This window comes from Gracilinanus agilis, chromosome 4 (assembly GCF_016433145.1).
Source record: "Gracilinanus agilis isolate LMUSP501 chromosome 4, AgileGrace, whole genome shotgun sequence".
NCBI lineage: Eukaryota > Metazoa > Chordata > Mammalia > Didelphimorphia > Didelphidae > Gracilinanus > Gracilinanus agilis.
This window is the reverse complement of record NC_058133.1, coordinates 206689433-206712090: the sequence shown is the minus strand read 5'-3', so window position 1 is coordinate 206712090 and position 22658 is coordinate 206689433. Positions and strand designations below refer to the sequence as shown.

The window sequence follows — 22658 nt, the reverse complement described above, 5'->3', positions numbered from 1 at the left end:
TTCCCTTCCCTTCCCTTCCCTTCCCTTCCCTTCCCTTCCCTTTGTCCTTCCCTTCCCTTCCCTTCCCTTTGTCCTTCCCTTCCCTTCCCGTCCCTTCCCTTCCCTTTTTCCCTTCCTTTTCCTACCCTTCCCTCCTCTCTCCTCCCCTCCCCTCCAGGATAAAAAAGAAAAATTTCTATTTGGCTTTGAAAGGCCTTCAAAACTTGGTTCCTTCCTACCTTTCCAATTTTCTTAACTTTTTGCCTTCCATATATTCTTTACTTCGGTGACTCTAGTCTCCTGGCTGTTTCAAGAATAAATCACTCCATCTCTCAGCACTTTTTCTGGCTGTCCCCCCTTGCCTAGAATGTTATCCTTCCCTATCTCTGCCTGCTCACTTTTCTGGCTTCTTTAAAGTCACAACTAAAACCCCATCTTCTATAAGAAGCCTTTCCCATTCCTCTTCATTCTAGTACCTTCCCTCTGTTAATTATTTCCTATTTATCCTAAATATACCTTATTTGAATACATTTGTTTGCTTGTTGTTTCTTTTATTAAATTATGAGCTCCATGAAGGCAGGGAATATCTTTTCTCTCTCCTTCTCTCTCTCCCTCCCTCTCTCTTTTTCCTTTTTCTTCTCCTTCTCCCTGTCTCTCCCTCCCCTCTCTGTCTCTGTCTCTCCTTCCTTCCCTTCCTCCCTCTCTGTCTCTGTCTCTCCACCCTCTCTCTGTCTGTCTATGCCTCTCTTACTCTGTCCCTCACTCCATCTCCAGTGCTTAACACAATGCCTGGCACATTTCTTGTTCTTCAATTATTTCAGTCCTGACCAACTCTTAATGACCCCATTTGGCATTTTCTTGGCAGATAAACTGGAGTGGTTTACCAATTCCTTCTCTAGGTCATTTGACAGATGAGGAAACTGAGGCAAATAGGAATAAATGATTTACCCAGGGTCACACAGCTAGAAGTTTCTGAGGCCAAATTTCAACTTGGGCCTGGCCTTCTATCCACTGCACCACCTAGCCGCCCCATCCATATTTCCAAGGGGCAAACCTTGTACCTTTTTATCCTTTTTCCAGGGGGACGTTTGACAACCGAGCTGTGGCAGTGAAGAGGATACTCCCAGAGTGCTTCAGTTTTGCAGACCGGGAGGTGCAGCTGCTTCGGGAATCAGACGAGCATCCCAATGTGATTCGCTATTTCTGCACAGAGCGAGATCGCCAGTTCCAATACATTGCCATTGAACTGTGTGCAGCCACTTTGCAAGAGGTAGCTTTGGCCCACTCGGAAAGGTTGCCAGTTTCTTCACCCACCCAGATATTGCTTTTTAAAAAACTGTTATGTTTTATTTTGGCATTACACTCACAGATGACCTCCCTACTCCATGAGATGTTTCTAGTATCAACAGAGAAAACAGCCATATAAAACTAACAATATGGAGATCTCATTTGCAAGTGTATGCAAGTGTATTCCACATCCCTCTACCTCTACCTCTTTAAAATATTTGTATTCTTTTTTTGTTTTGCAAATTTATTTATTTATTTTTTATCCAGAGATATTTTCTTTTCTCAAATACATGTAATAATAATTTTCAGTATATGTTGTTTTTTTTTTTTTTTTTTTTAATTTTTTTTTTTTTAACCCTTGTACTTTGGTGTATTGTCTCATAGGTGGAAGATTGGTAAGGGTGGGCAATGGGGGTCAAGTGACTTGCCCAGGGTCACACAGCTGGGAAGTGGCTGAGGCCGGGTTTGAACCCAGGACCTCCCGTCTCTAGGCCTGACTCTCAGTCCACTGAGCTACCCAGCTGCCCCTTCAGTATATGTTTTTCAAAATTATAAGATCCAAATTGTCTTCCTCCCTTCCGTCCCCACTCAGGGAGATGGTAAACAACAAAAAAATAGATTATTTATATATACTCACATAATATTTTATTTTATTTTTTTCCTTTTTTTTTTTAAACCCTTAACTTCTGTGTATTGGCTTCTAGGTGGAAGAGTGGTAAGGGTGGGCAATGGGGGTCAAGTGACTTGCCCAGGGTCACACAGCTGGGAAGTGTCTGAGGCCGGATTTGAACCTAGGACCTCCCGTCTCTAGGCCTGACTCTCAATCCACTGAGCTACCCAGCTGCCCCCCACTCACATATATTTTAAAAGAAAAAAATCTATTTTCTTTCCCTACCATCCCACTAGAAAACAAGAGTATCCACATATTTTTCATTATTTATTCTTTTTTTATTCAAAGATATTTTATTTCCTCAATTGCATGTAATAATAATTTTCAGCATAGTTTTCCAAAATTATAAGATCCAAACTGTCTCCTTCCCTTGCTTACTTCCCCCTACTCAGGGATGGCAAGCAATTAGATCTGGGCCATACATGTATTCTCATGCAAAATACACTTCCATATTGGTCATTGTTATAAGAGAATGCTCATATAAAACCAAAACCCCAAAATAAAATCATAAGTAAACTGATGTGAAAGAAAGTATACTCTGATCTGTATCTAATGCCAACAGTTCTTTCTCTGGAGGTAAATAACATTCTTTGTGATAAGCCTCATAGAATTGTCCCAGATCGTTGTAGCTAGGTCTTTCACAGTCGATCATTATACAATATTGCTGTTACTATGTACGTTGTTTGCCTGGTTCTGCTTATTTCGCTCTGCCTCAGTTTCTGTAGATCTTTCCATTTTTTTTCTGAAATCATCTTGCTTATCATTTCATATAACACAATAGTATTCCATCACCAACGTATACTACAATTTAATCAGATATTCCCCAATGGATGGGCATTCCCTTAATTTCCAGTTCTTTGCCACCACAAAAAGAGCAGCTGTAAATATTTTTGTACAAGTAGGTCCTTTCCCCTTTTTTTATGATTTCTTTAGTTTACAGACCCAGTAGTGATATTGCCAGATCAAAGGATGTGCACAATTTTATGACCCTTTGGGTAGAGTTCCACAGTATTTATTCTTTATTTCATTTTTATTGGTTATTATTAGTGACATTGGACAGCCCTTTGTTCAGTTATTTTTTCAACTCTTTGTAACCCTGTTTGGGGTTTTCTTGGCAAACCGGAGTGGTTTGCCAATTCCTTCTCCAGATTATTTGATAGGTGAAGAAACTGTGGTAAACAGAGTTAAGTGACTTGCCAAAGGTCTCACAGCTAGTAGGTGTCTGAGGCCAGATTTGAGCTCAGGAAGATAAGTCTTCCTGACTCCAAGCTATTCATTGTGCCACCTAGCTGCCCAATTATCCAGTGTTATAATTGATTAAACTCTATTCCCAACTATATATATTTAAATCAATGACATTCTGCTCATAATAAATCTTAACTTTTCAATCACTCTTAAGTCCCCGTGAGGATTTTTGTTTTTATATAATCATTTCCCTATGTTCACTTTTCCTTTTATATGATTATCACCAAGAGGAAGCCCCTGCCTCTGACACATTGATGATGTGATCATGGACAAATCACTTACTTCTCAGAGGCATAGGCTACAAAGGATTGTAACTCAGAGGTGAATTACACATCTTTACCAAAATGGCCCTAGTTAGTGTGTACTCCATTCTTTTGGTGTCATTCTCCTCCCCCCCCTCCCCCCCCCGCACAACACTTTTTATTATTTAATGAACATTTTATTAAACCTCTTTGTATTCTTCATATTTGCCCATCTTAATTATAGTATTCCATCAGTAGGACACAATTTATTCAATTAGTCTTTTTTTTTTTTTTTGGCCATTATACATAATGCTATGCTGAAAACTTTAAAAAAAAACTGTGAAAATTCCAAAACATTCTCACAAGATATCTGCAGAGCTCTCTTTCTTTAGGCAACCCTGTGGCAACTACAATGTTGCATCAGCCCAGTTCTGTTTGGATTGGCCCATTCCTCAGCAGCCTTTTTTTCTTTTTCTTTTCTTCTTGCCTCCAGAAGGTTAAAGCAAGATCCTTCTTCCTGGTGATATAAATGGAGAGTTCAGCATGGCACAATGTATGGCATAATGGTGGCAAAGCTCAGTGAGGGAGACTTAGGAAACAGAATTTAGGAACCATCAACTGTTTTCAAAACAGCGTCGCACTCTTTTCTTTTTGTCCTAAGAGCTGTTGAAACGTAGACAAAATGACCAGTGGTACCTGAATAGGCCAGCAGGAAGAAGGATGGCCCAGGACTTGGGTCCTGATGCCATCTCAGTGTCTCTATCAGAGACAGCATGGTGTGGTATAAGAAATATCAGAGTTAGAGGACTCAGGTTGAAGTCTGACCTTTGTCATTTAGCTTGCACAAATCACAAAACCTCCCCGAGTGGCCTGAGACTAGACCCTTAACCATCCTTAGTTTCAGTTTCTTCATCTATGGGATGGGGGTCTTTATCTTCGTGATATGGGGCAGCTAGGGGGCACAGTAGATAGAGCACTGGGCTTGGAATCAGGAAGAATGTGTCTCCATGAGTTCAAATCCAGCCTCATTTGCTTTCTAGCTGTGTGACCCTGGGCCAATCACTTAACCCTATTTGCCTCAGTTTCCACATCTGTCAAATGAGCTGGAAAAGGAAATGGCAAACCATTCCAATGTCTCTGCCAAGAAAACCCCAAATAGAGTCACAGAGAGTTGGACACAACTGAAAAATGACAGGACAATATACTTTGTGGTACTTAATCTCACAAGGTTGCTGCGAGGATCAAAGAAGATATGGTATATGAAACTACATTGGGTAATGATCAACCAGCCATACAAACAGAAAATAAAATAATAGCTATAGTTTTTATTATTTATGTATTATCAAATATATTCACATATATCAAATATAATCATATAGATTATCAAATATAATTATTATTATCATCATTTTTTTTTCTTCACTACAGTACGTGGAACAGAAGGACTTTGCCCACCTTGGCTTAGAACCCATCACCTTGCTGCAGCAGACAACCTCGGGTCTTGCTTACCTTCATTCCCTCAGCATTGGTGAGATTCCCTCCTGATGAGACTCAGGGCCATGTTGTGGGGGCCTTTCCATGTTGTCCAGGTGGCCACTTTAAGTTGTTCCGGTGTTTGACTCAGTTTGACCTCTTTGCCAAATTGCTGGCGAATATCTGCTCCAGAAGGAGATAATGTTCTGGGCATCCTGTTGAATTTAAGGTGCCAGCAGAAGGGATAGAAACGGAAGAGAAATTGTGCTCTTGGCTTCATTTTGGCATGGTTTATCCTAAGCCTGAATTAGTGAGAAATGGTTGATGGTACCTTAGAAAGTTGATGATGGGGACAGCTAAGGGACTCAGTGGATGGTGTTAGCCCTGGAGTTGGGACAACCTGAGTTCATATCTGGCCTCAGACACTTCCCAGCTGTGTGACCCTGGGCAAGTCACTTAACCCCATTTGCCTAGCCCTTGCCCTTCTGTCTTAGAGTTGTTACTAAGACAGAAAGTAAGAATTAAAAAAAAAAAAAAGAAAGTTGGTGAGAGGGATGGAGTCAAGAGGGCAGAATATGGGCAGCAACCCAGCTCAACTCTCCGAACATTCCTCTCCAAACAACTTTAAAATAACTCCTCAAAGAAAGTTGGTGAGGGGGATCCGATGCTGTATTACCGTGGGAGGGTACTTGATGGTGGGACTGACAGATGTTGAGCTGATCTTGAATTTTGCATTAGTTCACAGAGACCTGAAACCCCACAACATCCTCCTGTCCATGCCCAATGCACATGGCAAGATCAAGGCTATGATCTCTGACTTTGGCCTCTGCAAGAAGCTGGCCGTAGGAAGACACAGTTTCAGCCGCCGCTCCGGGGTACCAGGTACCGAGGGATGGATTGCCCCAGAGATGCTGAGCGAAGATTGCAAAGAGAATCCGGTGAGTAGTAGAGCTTCTTTCTCCAAATACCTGAAAGCTACATCTGGCAAACTATCCCTCAGTCCAGGGTAGAAGATTCTCAATTATAAGTAGTTCCAAATTCTGGGAATACTTAATTCAGAATCAAGAATTCTGAAACACTAGAAATTTGGGTTCCTGCCTGGCTTGCATGGAACCTTGGGTTGGGCTTTTGGAGGAAACTGGAGATTGTGAGGCTACTGCCAACTGCCTGAGGAGGTTGGGACCTTCCAAGTGCCTGGTTGGTTGGTTAATTGTTTTTAATCCTATCTGACTCTCTGGGGTCTTCTTGACAAAGATACTGGAGTCGTTTGCCATTTCTTTCTTCAGCTCATTTTATTGATGAGGAAATTGAGGCAAACAGGGTTAAGTGACTTGCCCAGGGACATACAGCTAGTATGTGTCTGAGGCCAGCTTTCTTCTTTAAGCCTGACCCTCTATCCCCTGTGCCACCTAGCTGCTCAGGGAGATTTTAAAACATTTAGGGAAAAGAAAGTACAGATGTGGGCTCCACTGTGTTTTAAAAAGCCCAGTCATACTTTTCTTTCTGCCACAAGGGAGTGTAGTGGATAGAGCACTGGACCTGAAGTAAGAAACCCTGAGTTCAAGCCCAACCTAAGACACTTCCTGGCTAGGTGACTCTGGGCAAGTCACTTAAGCTCTGTTTACCTCATTGTCCTCATCTGGAAAATGAGTATGATAATAGCAAGATTATTGTGAAGATAAAATGGAATATATAAAGCACTTTGCAAACCTAAAAGTTCTATGAAAATGCTGGGTGTTATAATAATTATTACATTTTTAATAATATAATCCAGCACTTAGAACAATGCCTAGCACATTTTTTTGTTCAGTCATTTTTCAGCTGTGTTCAACTCTTTTTGACCCTCGTGGAGATTTTCTCAGCAAAGATACTGGAGTGGTTCGCCATTGCCTTCTTTAGCTTATTTGACTGATGAGGAAACTGAGGCAAACAGGGTTAAGTACTGGCCCACAGTCTCACAGCTAGAGGCCAGTTTTGAACTCAAGAAGATGGGCCTTCCTGACTCTAGATCCAGCACATTATCCACTGTGCCTCCTAGCTGCCCCAAGTTTTTTTTTTGTTTTTTTTTTTTGTTTTTTCTTTTTATCAATGACTGGATAAAGAGACTGAGGCTCTGTCTTTCATTTTCCTCTGACTTTATGACCTGTGGCAGACTTGGAAAAGTCTGAGTTTTCCCATAATAGGGAGGTTCTAAGGGAATTTTGTCTTACTGATTTCCTGCCCACTCCCCAAATTATTTCCCTGTACTGTAGAATTGAAGTGGTAGAAGGTTTTAAAATTTGAGGTAGTAGATTTGGTGAGCAAGTACATTTTTTTTCTTTTAAATCTTTGCCTTTGACTTAGAATCAATACTAAATATCTGTTCCAAGGCAGAAAAGTGGCACGGGTTACAAAATTAGGGTTAAGTGACTTGCCTAGGGTCACATAGCTAGGAAGTATTTGAGGTCAGATTTGAACCCAGAACCTCCCATCTCCACACCTGTCTCTCTATCCATTGAGCCACCCAGCTGCCCTGTTTTTCATATTGCTTAGAACTGCTGAAAGGTAAAAGAGGGAAGGGAAATAAGGAATAGGAAGCCTCCATTTCTCAATCACTCACTCAATCTCAAGCTCAGCCTGTAAGCCACCAATGAAAAAGCATTAAATTTGGCATCAGAAGTCATTTAGTTATATCAGTCATATCCAATTCTTTGTGATCCTATTTGAGGTTTTCTTGGCAAAGATACTGGAGAGAAGACCTGAGTGCAATTCCCCACCATGCTGTGTGACCTTAAACAAATCTCTTCTCTTTCCTGGGCTTCAGCTTCCTTATTTTAAAAATTCGTTGGATTCGATGATCTTGCAGGTTCCTTACAACTCTTGACTTTCTATGGTTTTGTGATTCCTCTGAAGAACAAATAAGGCAGCTAGGTAGCCCAGTGGATTTGGCCCTGGTCCTCGAGTCAGGAAGACTCATCTTCCCGAGTTCAAATTTGGCCTTAGAAACTTTCTAGCTGTGTGACCCTGGGCAAGTCACTTACCCCTGTTGGCCTTAGTTTCCTCATCTCTAAAATGATCTGGAGAAAGAATTGGTAAATAACTCCAGTACTTTTGCTGAGAAAACTCCCAAGGGGGTGGGGGGGGTATTACAGAGAATCAGACAAAACTGAAACGAATGAACGACAACAAAAAGACCAATAAGTTAATATATGCTTGTAAAAATATCCAAGTTTCTAATGAAGTAAACAAGGATTGAATTTTACAGTGTACAAATTCCATTAGCAGCAGGAGTTTTGTTATTTTCTGAGTCACTTAACTGGATTAAATTATCTTAAATACGTAGCATATTTCTTGAATATAATAATAATAGCTAACACTTATATAGAGCTTATCATGTAGCAGGCATTGGTGCAAGGCATTTTACAATTTTATCTCATTTGATCCTCACAACATCCCTGGGAGCTAGGTGCTATTATTATTCCCATTTTACATTTGAGGAAACTGAGGCAAACAGTCATGTCTTCCTGACTCCAGGCCCAGGGTTCTGTTCAGCATGGCACTACCTAGCTGCCTCAGCCTAAAGAAAATAAGAATGTGGAATCAGAAGACTTGGGTTTTAGTCGTGGCTCAGACACTCCGGTTGTGTGACTTTGGGATTTTGAAGTCCAAAGTCCTGGGTTCAGATGCCTCTGGCTGCCACTTAATACCTGAATATCTGGATTCTAAGAGTATAGTTCTTTTTTAAAATTTATTTTATTTTAGTTTTATCTTTATTTTATTCCAATAACAAATTTCCACCTAAGTTTTCCAAAATTACATGATTCATTTTCTCTCCCTTCTCTCTTCCTTCCCCTCTCCCAGAGTTGACAAGCAATTCCACTGGGTTATACATGAATTATCACAAGAGTATAGTTCTTAATGATTCAGTGTCATTGTGATGGCTAACTGGTACAGTGGTTAAAGTGCTGGGTTTGCAGTCTACAAGACCTGAGTTCAGATCTAGCAGCAGATGCTGACTCTGGACAAGTCATTTGATAGCTCTCAGCCTCAGTTTCCTTATCTATAAAATGGGGATATATCAATACTGGGCCTGGAGTCAGGAAGACCCAAATTCAAATCCAGCCTTAGACACTTTCTAGCTGTGGGACCCTGGGCAAGTCATTTAACCTCAATTGCCTAATCCTTACTGTTCTTTTGCCTTGGAACTGATCTTAGTATTGATCCTAAGATGGAAGGTAAGGAAGGGTTTTTTTTTTAAAAAAAATGCTTGTTAAAGAAATAAATGATTCAATTCATTAAGCAAAGAGTGTGATCGAGGTCCCAACTTGAAGAACTCATAAGCTCTGTCTCCTTTTTCAGACTTACACTGTGGACATTTTCTCTGCGGGCTGTGTCTTTTACTATGTGATATCTGATGGCAACCACCCATTTGGCAAGTCCCTGCAGCGGCAAGCCAACATTCTTCTTGGTGCCTACAGCCTTGACTGTTTGCACCCAGAGAAGCACGGTAAGTCATGAGAACAGTCAGAGCATGTGACATGTTCCACGGCCTGGGTGCCCCCTTCACCAATAAAGGAATCTCAGGTGGCTACACTGCTCAGAATTGTTCCTGCTGTCCTGAGGGTAGTTGTCTGTTGCAGCACTACCGTAATCTCACTGGCCTTGGGCAAGGATTCTTTTATTTTTTAACCCATAACATTTTCTCTGAGAATCTAAGTATTAGTTTTAAGGCAGAAGAGTGGTAAGGGCTGGGCAATGGGGATAAGTGACTTGTCCAGGGTCACACAGCTAGGAAGTATTTAAGAACTTAGGACTTCCCATCTCCAGGCCTGGCTCTCTATCCACTAGCCATCCAACTGCCCTTGGTCAAAATTTTTTCTGTTTTGATTCAAAGATATTTTATTTTCCCAATTACACGTAATAACAATTTTCAACATACATTTTCTGAAATTATAAGATCCAAACCATCTCCCTTCTTTCCTTTCCTCCCCACTCTCGGAGATGGTAAGTAATTTGATCTGGACCATACATGTATTACCATGCAAAACACTTCCATATTGGTCATTGTAAGAGCACACTCATACAAAACCAAAACCCCAAAATAAAATAAATAGACTGATGTGAAACATAGTCTGCTTTGATCTGCATTCATCTGACTCCAACAGTTCTTTCTCTGGAGATGGAGAGCATTCCCTGTCATAAGTCCTTCAAGATTGCCCCAGATCTTTGCATTGCTGAGAGAAGCCAAGTTTTCACAGATAAATCATGGTCCAGTATTGATGGTTCTGCTTATTTTGCTCTGCATCCATTCCTGTAGATCTTTCCAGCTTTTTCTAAAGTTATCCTGCTTATCATTCCTTACAGCACAACAGTATTCCATCACCATCATTTACCACAATTTGTTCAGCTATTCCCGCATGGATGGACATCCCCTCAATGTCTAATTCTTTGTCTAGGTCCGTGGGGGTGAACCTATGGCACGTGTGCCAGAGGAGGCACTCAGAGCTTTCCCTGTGAGCATGCATGCTGTCACCTCAGCAAAGTTTGCCACATTTTGTTACTAGAAAGCCAGAGGGACAGGGAGCTGGACTGCTTTCCTCTCCTTCTCCACGGGTGCCTGAGGACATTTTCCCTATCACCCGTGCCTCTAAAAAGTTTGCCATCACTGACCTAGGTCAGGGATTTTTGTTTCTTGGACCCCTTTGGGAATCTGGTGAAGTCCGCAATCCCCTTCTCAAAGTAATGTTTTAAAATGCACAAAACAAAATGCATAAGATGACAAAGGAAGGCAGTTAGATTGAACTGTAGTTATCAAAATATTTTTAAAAATCAAGTTTGTGAATTCCAGGTTAGGAATCACTACCTGAAGTAGACTTTAACAATCCTCTCTCAACTTGGTGCTTATCAGGTCAATAAGTCTTTATTTAACTTTTCCTGTGTGCCAGACACTGGGTTATATGATGCTTACAGGAATTATAGGCTAGAGAGCTCGATGGTCCACAGTCTGGTTCAAAAAGTAAAGGAGATTATCCCATCCTGGGGGCCTGGGTAACCTTGGTTTGATGGTTGAGTTTCTTCTTTCTGGTCCCTTGGGTCTAAGGCAGTGATGGCAAACCTATGGCACGGGTGCTAAAGATGGCACACAGAATGCTCTCTGAGGGCACATGGCCTCCCTCCCCTCCCCCACCAGAATTTGTTACTAGAAAGGCAGAGAGACTCTGGCAGAGCTGTTCCCCTCCCCCTCTCCATGTGCCTGATGACATTTTTTCACATGCCCCGCCCCTCTGCCCACGGCAGGCGGGGGGAAGGTGGGCGGCTCACAGGTGGCAGAGCTGGAGGGGAGCAGAGTACCCAGGCCACACCCCCTCCCCTTCTCTATATTCATTGAAGACATTCCTCACTTCCCCCGCCCAGCAGTCCAATGGGAACACTTTCTCCCTCCCCTACATGGGTTAAGGTGGGGCACGACTAGCACTAGATGTTGGAGAGGGACACAGCACTCAGTCTGGGGGTGGGGTGGGGTGGAGGTGGAGCCCGGCACCCTGCTCTAAAAGGTTTACCATCACTGGTCTAAGGTCTTTCCCTGGCTTATCAGCTGGCTTCGAGGGGGCACTAGGGTCAAGTGGATAGCTAGTAACCAGTGGGTAATATGTGGGTTTCTTTTCCTTTCATGTAGAAGACATCGTTGCTCATGAACTAATAGAAAAAATGATTGCTATGGATCCTCAGAAACGGCCCTCAGCCAAGCATGTGCTGAAACACCCATTTTTCTGGGGCTTAGAAAAGCAACTGCAATTTTTTCAGGTATGGCGCTGTGTGTGTGTGTGTGTGTGTGTGTGTGTGCGCGCGCGCACGCGCGCAAACCCATGTGTTTAACGTATAAAGTATTAGGCCTGGAGTCAAGAAGACCTGAGTTCAATGTGGCCTCAGATACTTCCTAGGTGTATGACACTAGTCACTTAACCTCAATTGCCTAGCCCTTACTGTTCTGCTTTAGAACTAATGCACATTATTGATTCTAAGATGGAAATTGTGGGTTTAAGTAAAAATTTAAAATTAAAAAAAAAAAAGCTTATGTTCTACTGGAGGCAGCAGCAACATGTATATGGATATATATAGAATAAATAAAAAGTAATTTTATGAGGAGTTTCACCAACTATGTGAGAATAAGGAAAGCCTCAGGTGGCATTTGAACTGAGTCTTAAAGGAAGGTGTGGCTTCCAAGAGGCAGAGAGAGGGAGGGAAGGAGAGTATTCCAGGTCTGGCACAGCCCATGCAAAGGTACACGGGCTGGAGAAAGTACATCATGTATAAAAAAGCCGTGGAAGTCAGATTGTGACTATTTCAATCGATAAGCATGTTATTATTACTAACAATAACAATAGCCAGCATTTTTATAAGGCTTGAAAATTTGCAAAGTGCCTTACAAATAGTATCTCATTTGATCCTCCACAACCTTGGGAGGTAGATACTATTATCGTTATGCCTATTTTTTGTTGTTCAGACTTTTCAGTCATGTCCCCATTTGGGGTTTTCTTGGCAAAGTTACTGGAGATGTTTGCCATTTCCTTTTCCAGCTCCTTTTACCAGATGAGGAAACTGAGGCAAACAGGGTCATGAAGCTGGGAAGTAGCTGAGGTTGGATTTGAATTCAGGTCTTCCTGACTCCAGACCAGCACTGTTTCACCCAGCTGCCTAAGTCAATTAAGTATTTATTGTGTCCCAAGTCCTTTGCTAAATGTTGATGTTACACAGACAAAAATGAAACAATTTCTACTCTGGAGAAACTTGCATTCTTTTGGGCAGAGACATATACCCATATTAAGAAGAAGAATAGCTACTAAATAGCATTTAGTTAGTAGAATGTTGCTGCTGTTCTTCAGTTGTGTCGGACTCTTCACAAGCCCATTTTGAGGTTTTCTGGGCAAAGATACCGGAGGGGTTTGCCATTTCCTTCTCCAGCTCATTTTCCAGATGAGGAAACTGAGGGAAATAGGATTAAGTGACTTTCCCAGGGCCACACAGCTAGTGAGTGTCTGAAGCCAGATTTAAACTCAGAAAGAAGGGTTTTCCTGCCTCCAGGGCCTCCAAGCACCCAGCTGCTCCAGCTATTAGGATAAATTGTAATGTATTTAATTTAAAGAGGGAGGACCTTAAGTTGGGAATTGTGAAAAGCATTATGTGGGTAGAGGGAAGGATGGAAAAAAAATCAGAGACCTGGGGGACAGCTAGCATAAAGCCAAGATATGGGAAATAGATTACTTTGCATCTGGAACAGCTAGAAAGGAGAATAAAGTTTGATGAGGTGGAAAAGGTGGGTTGAGGCTAAATTGTGCAGGGCTTTGATAGAGTACCATACCTGGAGTAGAAAAGACTTGAGTTCAAGTTCAGCCTTAGATGTCTTCCAATTCTGTTATTCTGGGCAAATCAGTAGATCTCTTTAAGCCTCAGTTGACTCATCTGTATAATGCACATACTAATAATAGCACCCACCTCACCCAGGTATTGGGATCAAATGAAATAGTATAGGGAAAGCACTTTGCAAACCTTAAAGTATTATAAAGGTAGTAGAGAAGCACTGGATTTTATTGAGTAAGGAGAATGATATCCTTAGTAGACCTATGTTTTAGAAAAACAAAATTACTAGCAATTGGAGTGGTTGGAGTGAGAAAAGACAGGAGGGCTAATTAGGATGATAATAGTCTAGGCTAGAGATGGCGAGAGGGACAGCTAGGTGGCACAGAGCAATAAGCCTGAGTTCAAATTTGGCCATAGATATACTATGTGACTCTGGGAAAGTCACTCCACTATGATTGCCTCAGTTTCCTCACCTGTCAAATGAACTGGAGAAGGAAATAGTAAACCACTCCAGTATCTTTGCCAAGAAAACCCCAAATGGGTTGTGAAGAATTGGACATGACTGAAAAATGCTTGAACAACATCAACATGGTGTCTATATCTGTCATATGTATATATACAATATGTGTAAATTTACATGTGTTTTGCATCAATGTTATAACTATGAATTACATATTATATGTACGTCTATATGTATGAATTGGGGGGTTATACATACCTTAAAAATTCACAATATCATAGGATTTCAAGATGAAAAAGATACCTTATTGATTGCCTACCCTAACTTCCTCACTTTATTTAATTATATTTTTAATGGCCTTTAAGGGTTTTTTTCTTCTTTTGTATTTTTCTTTATTCTGAACTTCACAAACATCACTAAAATGGCACTTCCACATACACACTAGGACAGAAGGAGTGGGTTTATGTGAAACCTTTAATCTCTGTTATGAATGTAATTTCCTTTTCTTTTTAAGTATATGATAAATTCAACATCAAAGTTGTTTTAAGTTGAGTTTTCTAATTATTAATAATTATAGGTATTTTCATATGCTTGTTAATAGCTTTAACCATATTTTTTTGAGGACTAACTTTTTAGGCTTAAAAATTTGAACCAACTCCTTATATATCTTACATAAGAGACCTTTATCAAAGAAATCAACTGCAAAGATTTTTTTTCTAATTTAACTGTTAGTTTGGTTTACGCAAAAACTTTTAAACCTTGTGATGTTAAAATTATCTATTTTACCTTTTGTAATCCCTTCTTTCTTTTATTTAAGCATGGACTTTTACCCTGTCCATCAGTCTAAAAGGTATTGTCCTTTTTTGTGTGCCTAATTTGTTTACGATCTGATCTTTATATCTAAGTCAGAAATCCATTTGGAGTTTGTTTTGGTATGTGGTATAAGATGTTGGTCTTTACCTAGCTTCTGCCAGATTGCTTTCTGGTTTTCCCAGCAGTTTTTGTTGATCAGATATTATATTACAAATGTTCATTTGTTTCTGTCAATTAACTTCTCTTATTTCTTTAATCAGTACCAAATAGTTTTGATGAATTTCATATAGTTCCTTTGGGTCTTGGTAGACACACTCTCAAATACTTAATATATACTATAATCATTTTGATTGAAAAATTTCTCTTATCCCTTCCTGTTGCAAACTCTCTCACTTTATATATGAGGGAACTGAGACCTAGAGAGATTAAGTAACTATTTAAAATTAGTAAGTAGCTGAACCAGGATTTTATTTTATTTATTTGTTTTTTTAAACCCTTACCTTCTATCTTCAATACTGTGTATTGGTTCTAAGGCAGAAGAGTGTTAAGGGCTAGGCAATGGAGATTAAGTGACTTGCCCAGGGTCAAACAGCTAGGAAGTATCTGAGGCCAAATTTGAACCCAGGACCTCCTGTCTCTGGGTCTGGCTCTCAATCCACTGAGCCACCTAGCTGCTCACTGTGAACCAGGATTTTATTTTTATTTTATTTTATTTTTAACATTTATTAATATTTATTTTTTAGAAAAGTTAACATGGTTACATGATTCATGCTCTTACTTTCCCCTTCACCCCCTGAGCTCCCCCCGCCCCCACCATGGCTGATGTGCATTTCCACTGGTTTTAACATGTGTCATTGATCAAGACCTATTTCCAAATTGTTGATAGTTGTATTGGAGTGTTAGTTTCGAGTCTATATCCCCAATCATGTCCGCCTCCACCCATGTGTTCAAGCAGTTGTTTTTCTTCTGTTTCCACTCCTGTAGTTCTTCCTCTGAATGTGGGTAGCGTTCTTTTCCATAAATCCCTCAGAATTGTCCTGGATCATTGCATTGCTGCCAGTACAGAAGTCCATTACATTCGATTTTACCACAGTGTATTGGTCTCTGTGTACAATGTTCTTCTGGCTCTGCTCCTTTCGCTGTGAGCCAGGATTTTAAATGAAGCTCCCTACCTCCAAGTCCAGTATTCTTACCACTGTTGGGCAAGAGTATAGCCAGCAGCCGAAAGCAGCAAGTATATAATGCATAGACTTTGCTTAAGATCATAAACTCAAAGCTGGAAAGAAACCTTAGAAGTCATCCAATTAAATAGTATCTGATAAATCTAAAGCCCCCAATTCTAGGGCAAGATCTCATTATTCCACAAAAACTACTGGGAAAACCAGAAAGCAATCAGGCAGAAGTTAGGGAAACATGTCATACTGCATATCAAAACAAACTCCAAATGGATCTATGACTTAGATATAAAAGATCAGATCATAAACAAATAAGAGAAGTTAATTCTCTCATTGAGGAAACCCCAGGGCCCCAAAAGTGCAAGTAATTTACCCAAGGCCACACAGATATTGAGCTTTGAATTCTGGTCCTCTGATTTAAATCCACTGTATCCCATTGCTTCTTCTTCTGAGCTGGGCTGGGCCATTCTGGGACAAAACTAATTCACTCAGGGTGTTCTAGGCATTTTGTGACTTGATGGGTCCAATTCCAAGCTCCATGTATCAGAAAAACTGTCCTTTATTGTGTTATGCCTTTGATTCTCTTACAGGATGTGAGTGACCGAATAGAGAAGGAGGCCCTAGATGGTCCCATAGTGAAGCAGTTAGAAAGAGGAGGGAGAGCAGTGGTCAAAATGGACTGGAGGGAAAACATAACTGTTCCACTCCAGACAGGTAATGCAAATATTTTCTCATTTGCTCTTCACAAAAATGCCAGGAGGTAGGTGTTATTGCTATTGCTATCGTTAAGTATCTTGCCCAGGATCGCACGGCTAGTATCCGAGGCCAGATTTGAACTTAGGTCCATTACATTAGGGGGCAGTTACGGGGTGCAGTGGATAGAGTTCCAGGCTGGAGTCAGAAAGACCAAAGTTCAAAGCTGGCCTCACACTTACTACCTATGTGACCTTGGGCAAGTCACTTAAGTCTGTTTACCTCAGTTTTTTGATCTATGAAGTGAGCTGGAGAAGGAAATGACAAACCCTCTAGTATATTTGGCAAGAAAATCTCAAAAGGAGTCATGAAGAGATGGACACAGATTAAAAAGGATGAAACATCCACGACAACAATTACATTCAGAAACCATAGTTTGTTCAGCCATTTCCCAAAGAATGGACAACCACTTTCCTTGTAGTTCTTTGACGTTACAAAAAAAAAATGTTGCTAAATTTTTTTTGATATATTGATGGAACCTTTCCATATTAATTAAATGTTAACCTTAGAGGAGATGGCACTGGTCACAGAGAAAGGCTTCCAGGAGGTGGCAGCACTTGCACAATCTTGGGTGAATATCTCTAAGAGCCCAAGATAAGTAGAAAAAGGAGGAAGGTCTAGGTGGGAATGCAGAAGAAAGATGCCGCTTCTTTTCATCTGATTTGGTTTATCCAATTGACAAATCCAGAGATCCACAAAAGATAGCTAATTATCTGGGATAAGCAAAAATGTGATTTAGGATTATTATGTTCTCCAAACCCTTAAAATGTCTTCATTTTAACTTTTTCTATTATTAGTGATTTGGAACATTTTTTCATAAGGCTATTGATAAATTTCTTTTTTCCTTTTGAAAACTGATTATTCATATCCTTTGACTCATTTGGGAATGGTTCTGATTCTTATATATTTATATCAATTCTTTATGTGTCTTGAATCTTAGACATTTATGAGAGATATTTGCTCTAAAGATTTTCCCCAATTAACTGCTCTTCTTTTAATTATTGCAGTTCTTATTTTGTTCCTGTAAAAGCCATTTAAGGTTATAGAATCAAAACTGTCTGTCTTATCTTTTATAAATACCTCTATTCCCTTGTTTAATTAAGACTTTTACACCTTGCCATAATTATGCAAACTCTTGCCTCCCCTTCTCTAATTTTTTTTTAAACCCTTACCTTCCACTTTAGAATCAATACTGTAAATTGGTTCCAAAGAAGAAGAGTAGTAAGGGCTACTTAAGTTAAGTGACTTGCCCAGGGTCACAAAGCTAGGAAGTATCTAAGGCCAGATTTGAACCCAGGACCTCCCATCTCCGGCCCTGGCCCTCAATCCACTGAGCCACCTATCTGTCCCCTCCTTTAATTTTTTTATGATGTAATCTTTTGACTGTGTATTAATTTGGAGTTTATGAAGCATATATAGTACAAAATGTTGACTTAAACCTAATTTATGACAAACTACTTTCCACATTTTCTGTTTTCCAGTTTCTCTATTTTGTTGAATATGGTGCCCATACTCTTGTAATTGATGTCACTGGGTTTATTGTACAATAGGCTATTACATTTGATTGCCTCTGGGTCTTGTTTACTTATGTCTGCTCCATTGATTAACTTTACTATTTTTAATCAGTACCGAGTAGGTTTTTTGTTTTTTTTTTAATTTTATTTTTTAGAAAAATTTTTCCCATGGTTACATGATTCATGTTCTTACTCTCCCCCGCAACAATCCCCCCCCAGCCAACACGCATTTCCATGGTTTCTTCATATGTCATTGATCAAGACCTATTTCCATATTATTGATAGTTGCATTGGTGTGGTCATTTCAAGTCTACATCACCAATCATGTCCGCCTCAACCCATGTGTTCAAGCAGTTGTTTTTCTTCTGTGTTTCTACTCCCACAGTTCTTCCTCTGAATGTAGGTAGCGTTCTTTACCATAAATCCCTCAGAGGTGTCCTGGGTCATTGCATTGCTGCTGGTACAGAAGTCCATTACATTCGATTTTACCACAGTGTATCAGTCTCTGTGTACAGTGTTCTTCTGGCTCTGCTCCTTTCGCTCTGCATCAATTCCTGGAGGTCTTTCCAGTTCATATGGAATTCCTCCAGTTTATTATTCCTTTGAGCACAATAGTATTCCATCACCAGCAGATACCACAATTTGTTCAGGCATTCCCTCATTTTCTAGTTTTTTGCCACCACAAAGAGCGTGGCTATAAATATTTTTGTACATGTCTTTTTCCTATGATCTCTTTGAGGTACAAACCCAGGAATGGTATGGCTGGATCAAAGGGCAGGCATTCTTTTATAGCCCTTTGAGCATAGTTCCAAATTGCCATCCAGCATGGTTAGATCAGTTCACAACTCTACCAGCAATGCATTAATGTCCCAATTTTGCCACATTCCCTCCAGCATTCACTACTCTCCCCTGTTGTCATTTTAGCCAATCTGCTAGGTGTGAGGTGGTACCTCAAAGTTGCATTTCTCTAAATATTAGAGATCTAGAACACTTTCTCATGTGCTTATTGATAGTTTTGATTTCTTTATCTGAGAATTGCCTATTAAATCCCCATTTATCGATTGGGGAATGGCTAAGTGCTATACCTATCAAACTACCAAGAAACTTTTTTACTGTATTAGAAAAAACTATAACAAAGTTCATTTGGAAGAACAAAAGACCAAGAATGTCAAGGGAAATAATTTTAAAAAACCATGAAGGAAGGGGGCCTAGCAGTACCAGATATTAAACTATACTATAAAGGAGCGGTCATCAAAACAATATGGTACTGGCTAAGAGACAGAAGGGAAGATCAGTGGAATAGACTTGGAGTAAGTGACGTCAGCAAGACAGTCTATGATAAACCCAAAGCAACCAACTTTTGGGATAAAAATCCACTATTTGACAAAAACTATTGGGAAAATTGGAAAACAATATGGGAGAGATTAGGTTTAGATCAACATCTCACACCCTACTTCAAGATAAATTCAGAATGGGTGAACGGCTTGAATATAAAGAAAGGAAACTATAAGTAAATTAGGCAAACAAAATAGTATAGTTGTCAGATCTCTGGGAAAGGAAAGATTTTTAAAATCAAGCAAGAGTTAGAAAAAATTACAAAATGTAAAATAAATAATTTTGATTACATTAAATTAAAAAGGTTTTGTACAAACAAAAATAATGCAGCCAAAATCAGAAGGGAAACAACAAACTGGGAAAAAATCTTTATAACAAAAAACTCTGACAGAGGTCTAATTACTCAAATATACAAGGAGCTAAATCAATTGTACAAAAAATCAAGCCATTCCCCAATTGATAAATGGGCAAGGGACATGAATAGTACCAAGTAGTTTTGATGATTATTTTTTATTTTATTTTTTAGTCTGATTTCTGGTTATGCTAGGCCTTCCTCATTCCTATTTTTAGAAAAGATATTTCGTGGGCAATTGGGTGACTCAGTGGATTGAGAGCCAGGCCCAAAGACGGGAGGTCTTAGGTGCAAATCTGGCCTCAGACACTTCCTAGCTGCGTGACCTTGGGGAAGTCACTTAACCTCATTGCCTAGCCCTTACCACTCTTCTGTCCAATACCCAATAGGAACCAATACATAGTATGGATTCTAAGGCAGAAGGTAAGGGTTTAAAAAACAAAAACAAAAACCTATCATGACATCTACAGATAGAGACACTTTTGCCCCTTCTTTGCCTGGACTTTTCCCCTAAATTTCATTTTCTTGTCTTATTAAATGATAAAAAGTGGTGACAATGGATGTTGCTTTACCTCAATATATATATATATCTCCTCACTTCAAATTATATTAGCTCTTAGTCTATTTTTTTAAACCCTTACCTTTCACAGTAGAATCAATACTGTGTATTGGTTTTAAGGGAGAAGAGTGATAAGGGCCAGGCAATTGATATTAAGTGACTTGCCCAGGATCACCTGACTAGGAAGTGTTTGAGGTTGAATTTGAACCCAGGACCTCCTGTCTCTAAGCCTGGCTCTCAATCCACTGAGCTACCCAGCCACCCCCTAGCCCTTAGTTTTTGGTACTTTTTTTTCATATATTAAGCTTGTTTTCATCATTATGTCTTTTTTCTTTAACAGATCTTCGAAAATTCAGAACCTATAAAGGGGGTTCTGTAAGAGATCTTCTCCGTGCTATGAGAAATAAGGTAAGGGTGAAGGTGTCCAGATTAAAGAAAGTAGACAGAGGCCCCTTCTTTTCCCAGATTAGGACTAGTAATATTTATACATATAAGTTAATATATGTTTTATATATGTCCTACATATATAAAATATTTGTTTTTGTATGTTTTACATATATAAAATGTATATTTACTTATTTATAACTACTTTTCATTTTTTAATTGACTTACCTATTATTTCCCTTCAGTGGCGTGTAAGCATCTTGAAATGAGGGTCTATTTTGTTTTTGATTTCCACTTATATATTATTTGTAGATGCTAGCATATTGTATATATTTGTTATTTATACATATTATTTGTAGTGATAGTATATAATATATAATTTATTATTTTTATATATGTACTCATATATTATTTGTAGATGATGGCATATTGTATATAATTTGTTATTTATATATACATTTATGTCTATTATTTGTAGATGATAGCATATTTTATATGATTTGTTATTTGTATATATAAAATATACATTTACTTATTTATAACTACTTTGCATTTAATTTTCATTTTTTAATAGACTTACCTATTATTTCCCTTTAGTTGCGTATAAGTGTCTTGAAATTAGGGCCTGTTTTTTTTTCTGACTCCAAGTACTTGGTACATAACAGACACTTAATGCTCTAATCTGATTTGAGGCTGAGTTAAAGATTTTAAAGAGCTCTAAAATAACTTTGACTTTGCTGGAAGAAGACTCTGATCTGGCAGAAACTTGGACTTGAATTAGGGATCCTAGCTAGGCTTATCAAATTCAACAGGATTCCCAACTGACAAAGCCAAATGCCTTTCTGTGCTTTCTTTGCAGAAGCACCACTACCGGGAGCTCCCCGAGGCTGTGCAGGAGACCCTGGGCTCTATCCCCGATGATTTTGTCCGTTATTTCACATCACGGTTCCCCCATCTCCTCTCCCACACCTACCGAGCCATGGAACTGTGTGGCCACGAGAGACTCTTCCAGCCTTACTATTTCCAAGAGACCACAGAACTGGGACCCCCAGTCACAAACGATGGTCTCTGAAAAAAGTGAAGTCCTCTTTATTCCCAGGGGCCAACGTGAGGACTAAGAGATTGGCCTTTGTGACCCAGCCTTTGGAATCCCCTTGGCTCAGAGAGCCATGAGAGAGAAGCCGTGCTTCTGAAATTAAGTGCCTTGGACTGCCTGCCGTGTTCTGCAGCCAGAGCAGGGGAATCCTGAATCCTTGGACGTGGAAGAAGCAGCTTCTAATAACCAAAGGGAAATTGAGAGATTCAAGGCTGCTGGGGCCCTTTGTCTATCAGGGTTCCAAGGGTGTAAGTTGGTCAAGGGTCATGAGGCCTTGAAAGAGGCTGCATCTGCCTTCATTTTTCTACCAGAGAAACCTCCTTTGGATTTTGGGGTTCTTGTTCATCTGCTGTTTGTGGTTAATATAGAGGACTTTGGAAGACCCCTAAGGAAGGGGAAAAGAGATGGGAGGAGGAAAAAATCCAAAGGTCTAGTCCCTAACAGGAATTAACAGCGTTTCCTTCTTTTTACCGGCCAGGTTTGATTTTGTACCACTAGGCTGACCCCCTGCAAGACAGTGGGCTGGAGAGGGACAAGGGCAGAATTAGGGCCAACGGGTAGAAGATAGAGTGAAGTAGATTTCTGCTTCTTTAAAGGAAAAATTTCCCAATGATTTGAATGAACCCAAAGTAGAACAGGGAGAGAAGGAATTCCTGGCCATGTGCTGATCCGATGAGATGACCTGGGAGGTTCCTTCAAACTTTGAGATTCTTTGAGGATTGAGGAAGAGGCCAGTATTCGAGGTTTATCCAGATGGCCAAGTTTTATGGTGTCCTTGAAGACAGGGTGAACCAAGTAAATCATTTATCCAATGAGCATATCTCAGACAACCCATTAGGAAGTGCCTGTTTTAAACACTGGCCAGATGACTCGTGAGAGGCGGCGAGTGTAAGGATCAGGACTGGGGCTGATTGACTCTATCGAAGGATGGGGGTGGGTGACTAGAAGAAGAGAGCTGATGGAATCAGAGATCTCTACTGGTTT

General features: G+C 39.9%; 1 protein-coding gene across 1 annotated transcript in view; it reads left to right on the top strand.

The window, feature by feature from the left end:
• The window catches only part of ERN1 (endoplasmic reticulum to nucleus signaling 1), a 29902-nt gene extending 8019 nt beyond the window's left edge, over positions 1–21883 (top strand). The window contains exons 5-12 of the mRNA XM_044675138.1: positions 1060–1249; positions 4852–4951; positions 5635–5834; positions 9235–9382; positions 11552–11679; positions 16272–16395; positions 20535–20602; positions 21438–21883. Of these exons, the coding sequence (XP_044531073.1) occupies positions 1060–1249; positions 4852–4951; positions 5635–5834; positions 9235–9382; positions 11552–11679; positions 16272–16395; positions 20535–20602; positions 21438–21650 (1171 nt within the window). The 3' untranslated portion in view covers positions 21651–21883. The remainder of the gene's footprint in view (positions 1–1059; positions 1250–4851; positions 4952–5634; positions 5835–9234; positions 9383–11551; positions 11680–16271; positions 16396–20534; positions 20603–21437) is intronic.
• The last annotated feature ends 775 nt before the right edge of the window (positions 21884–22658 follow it).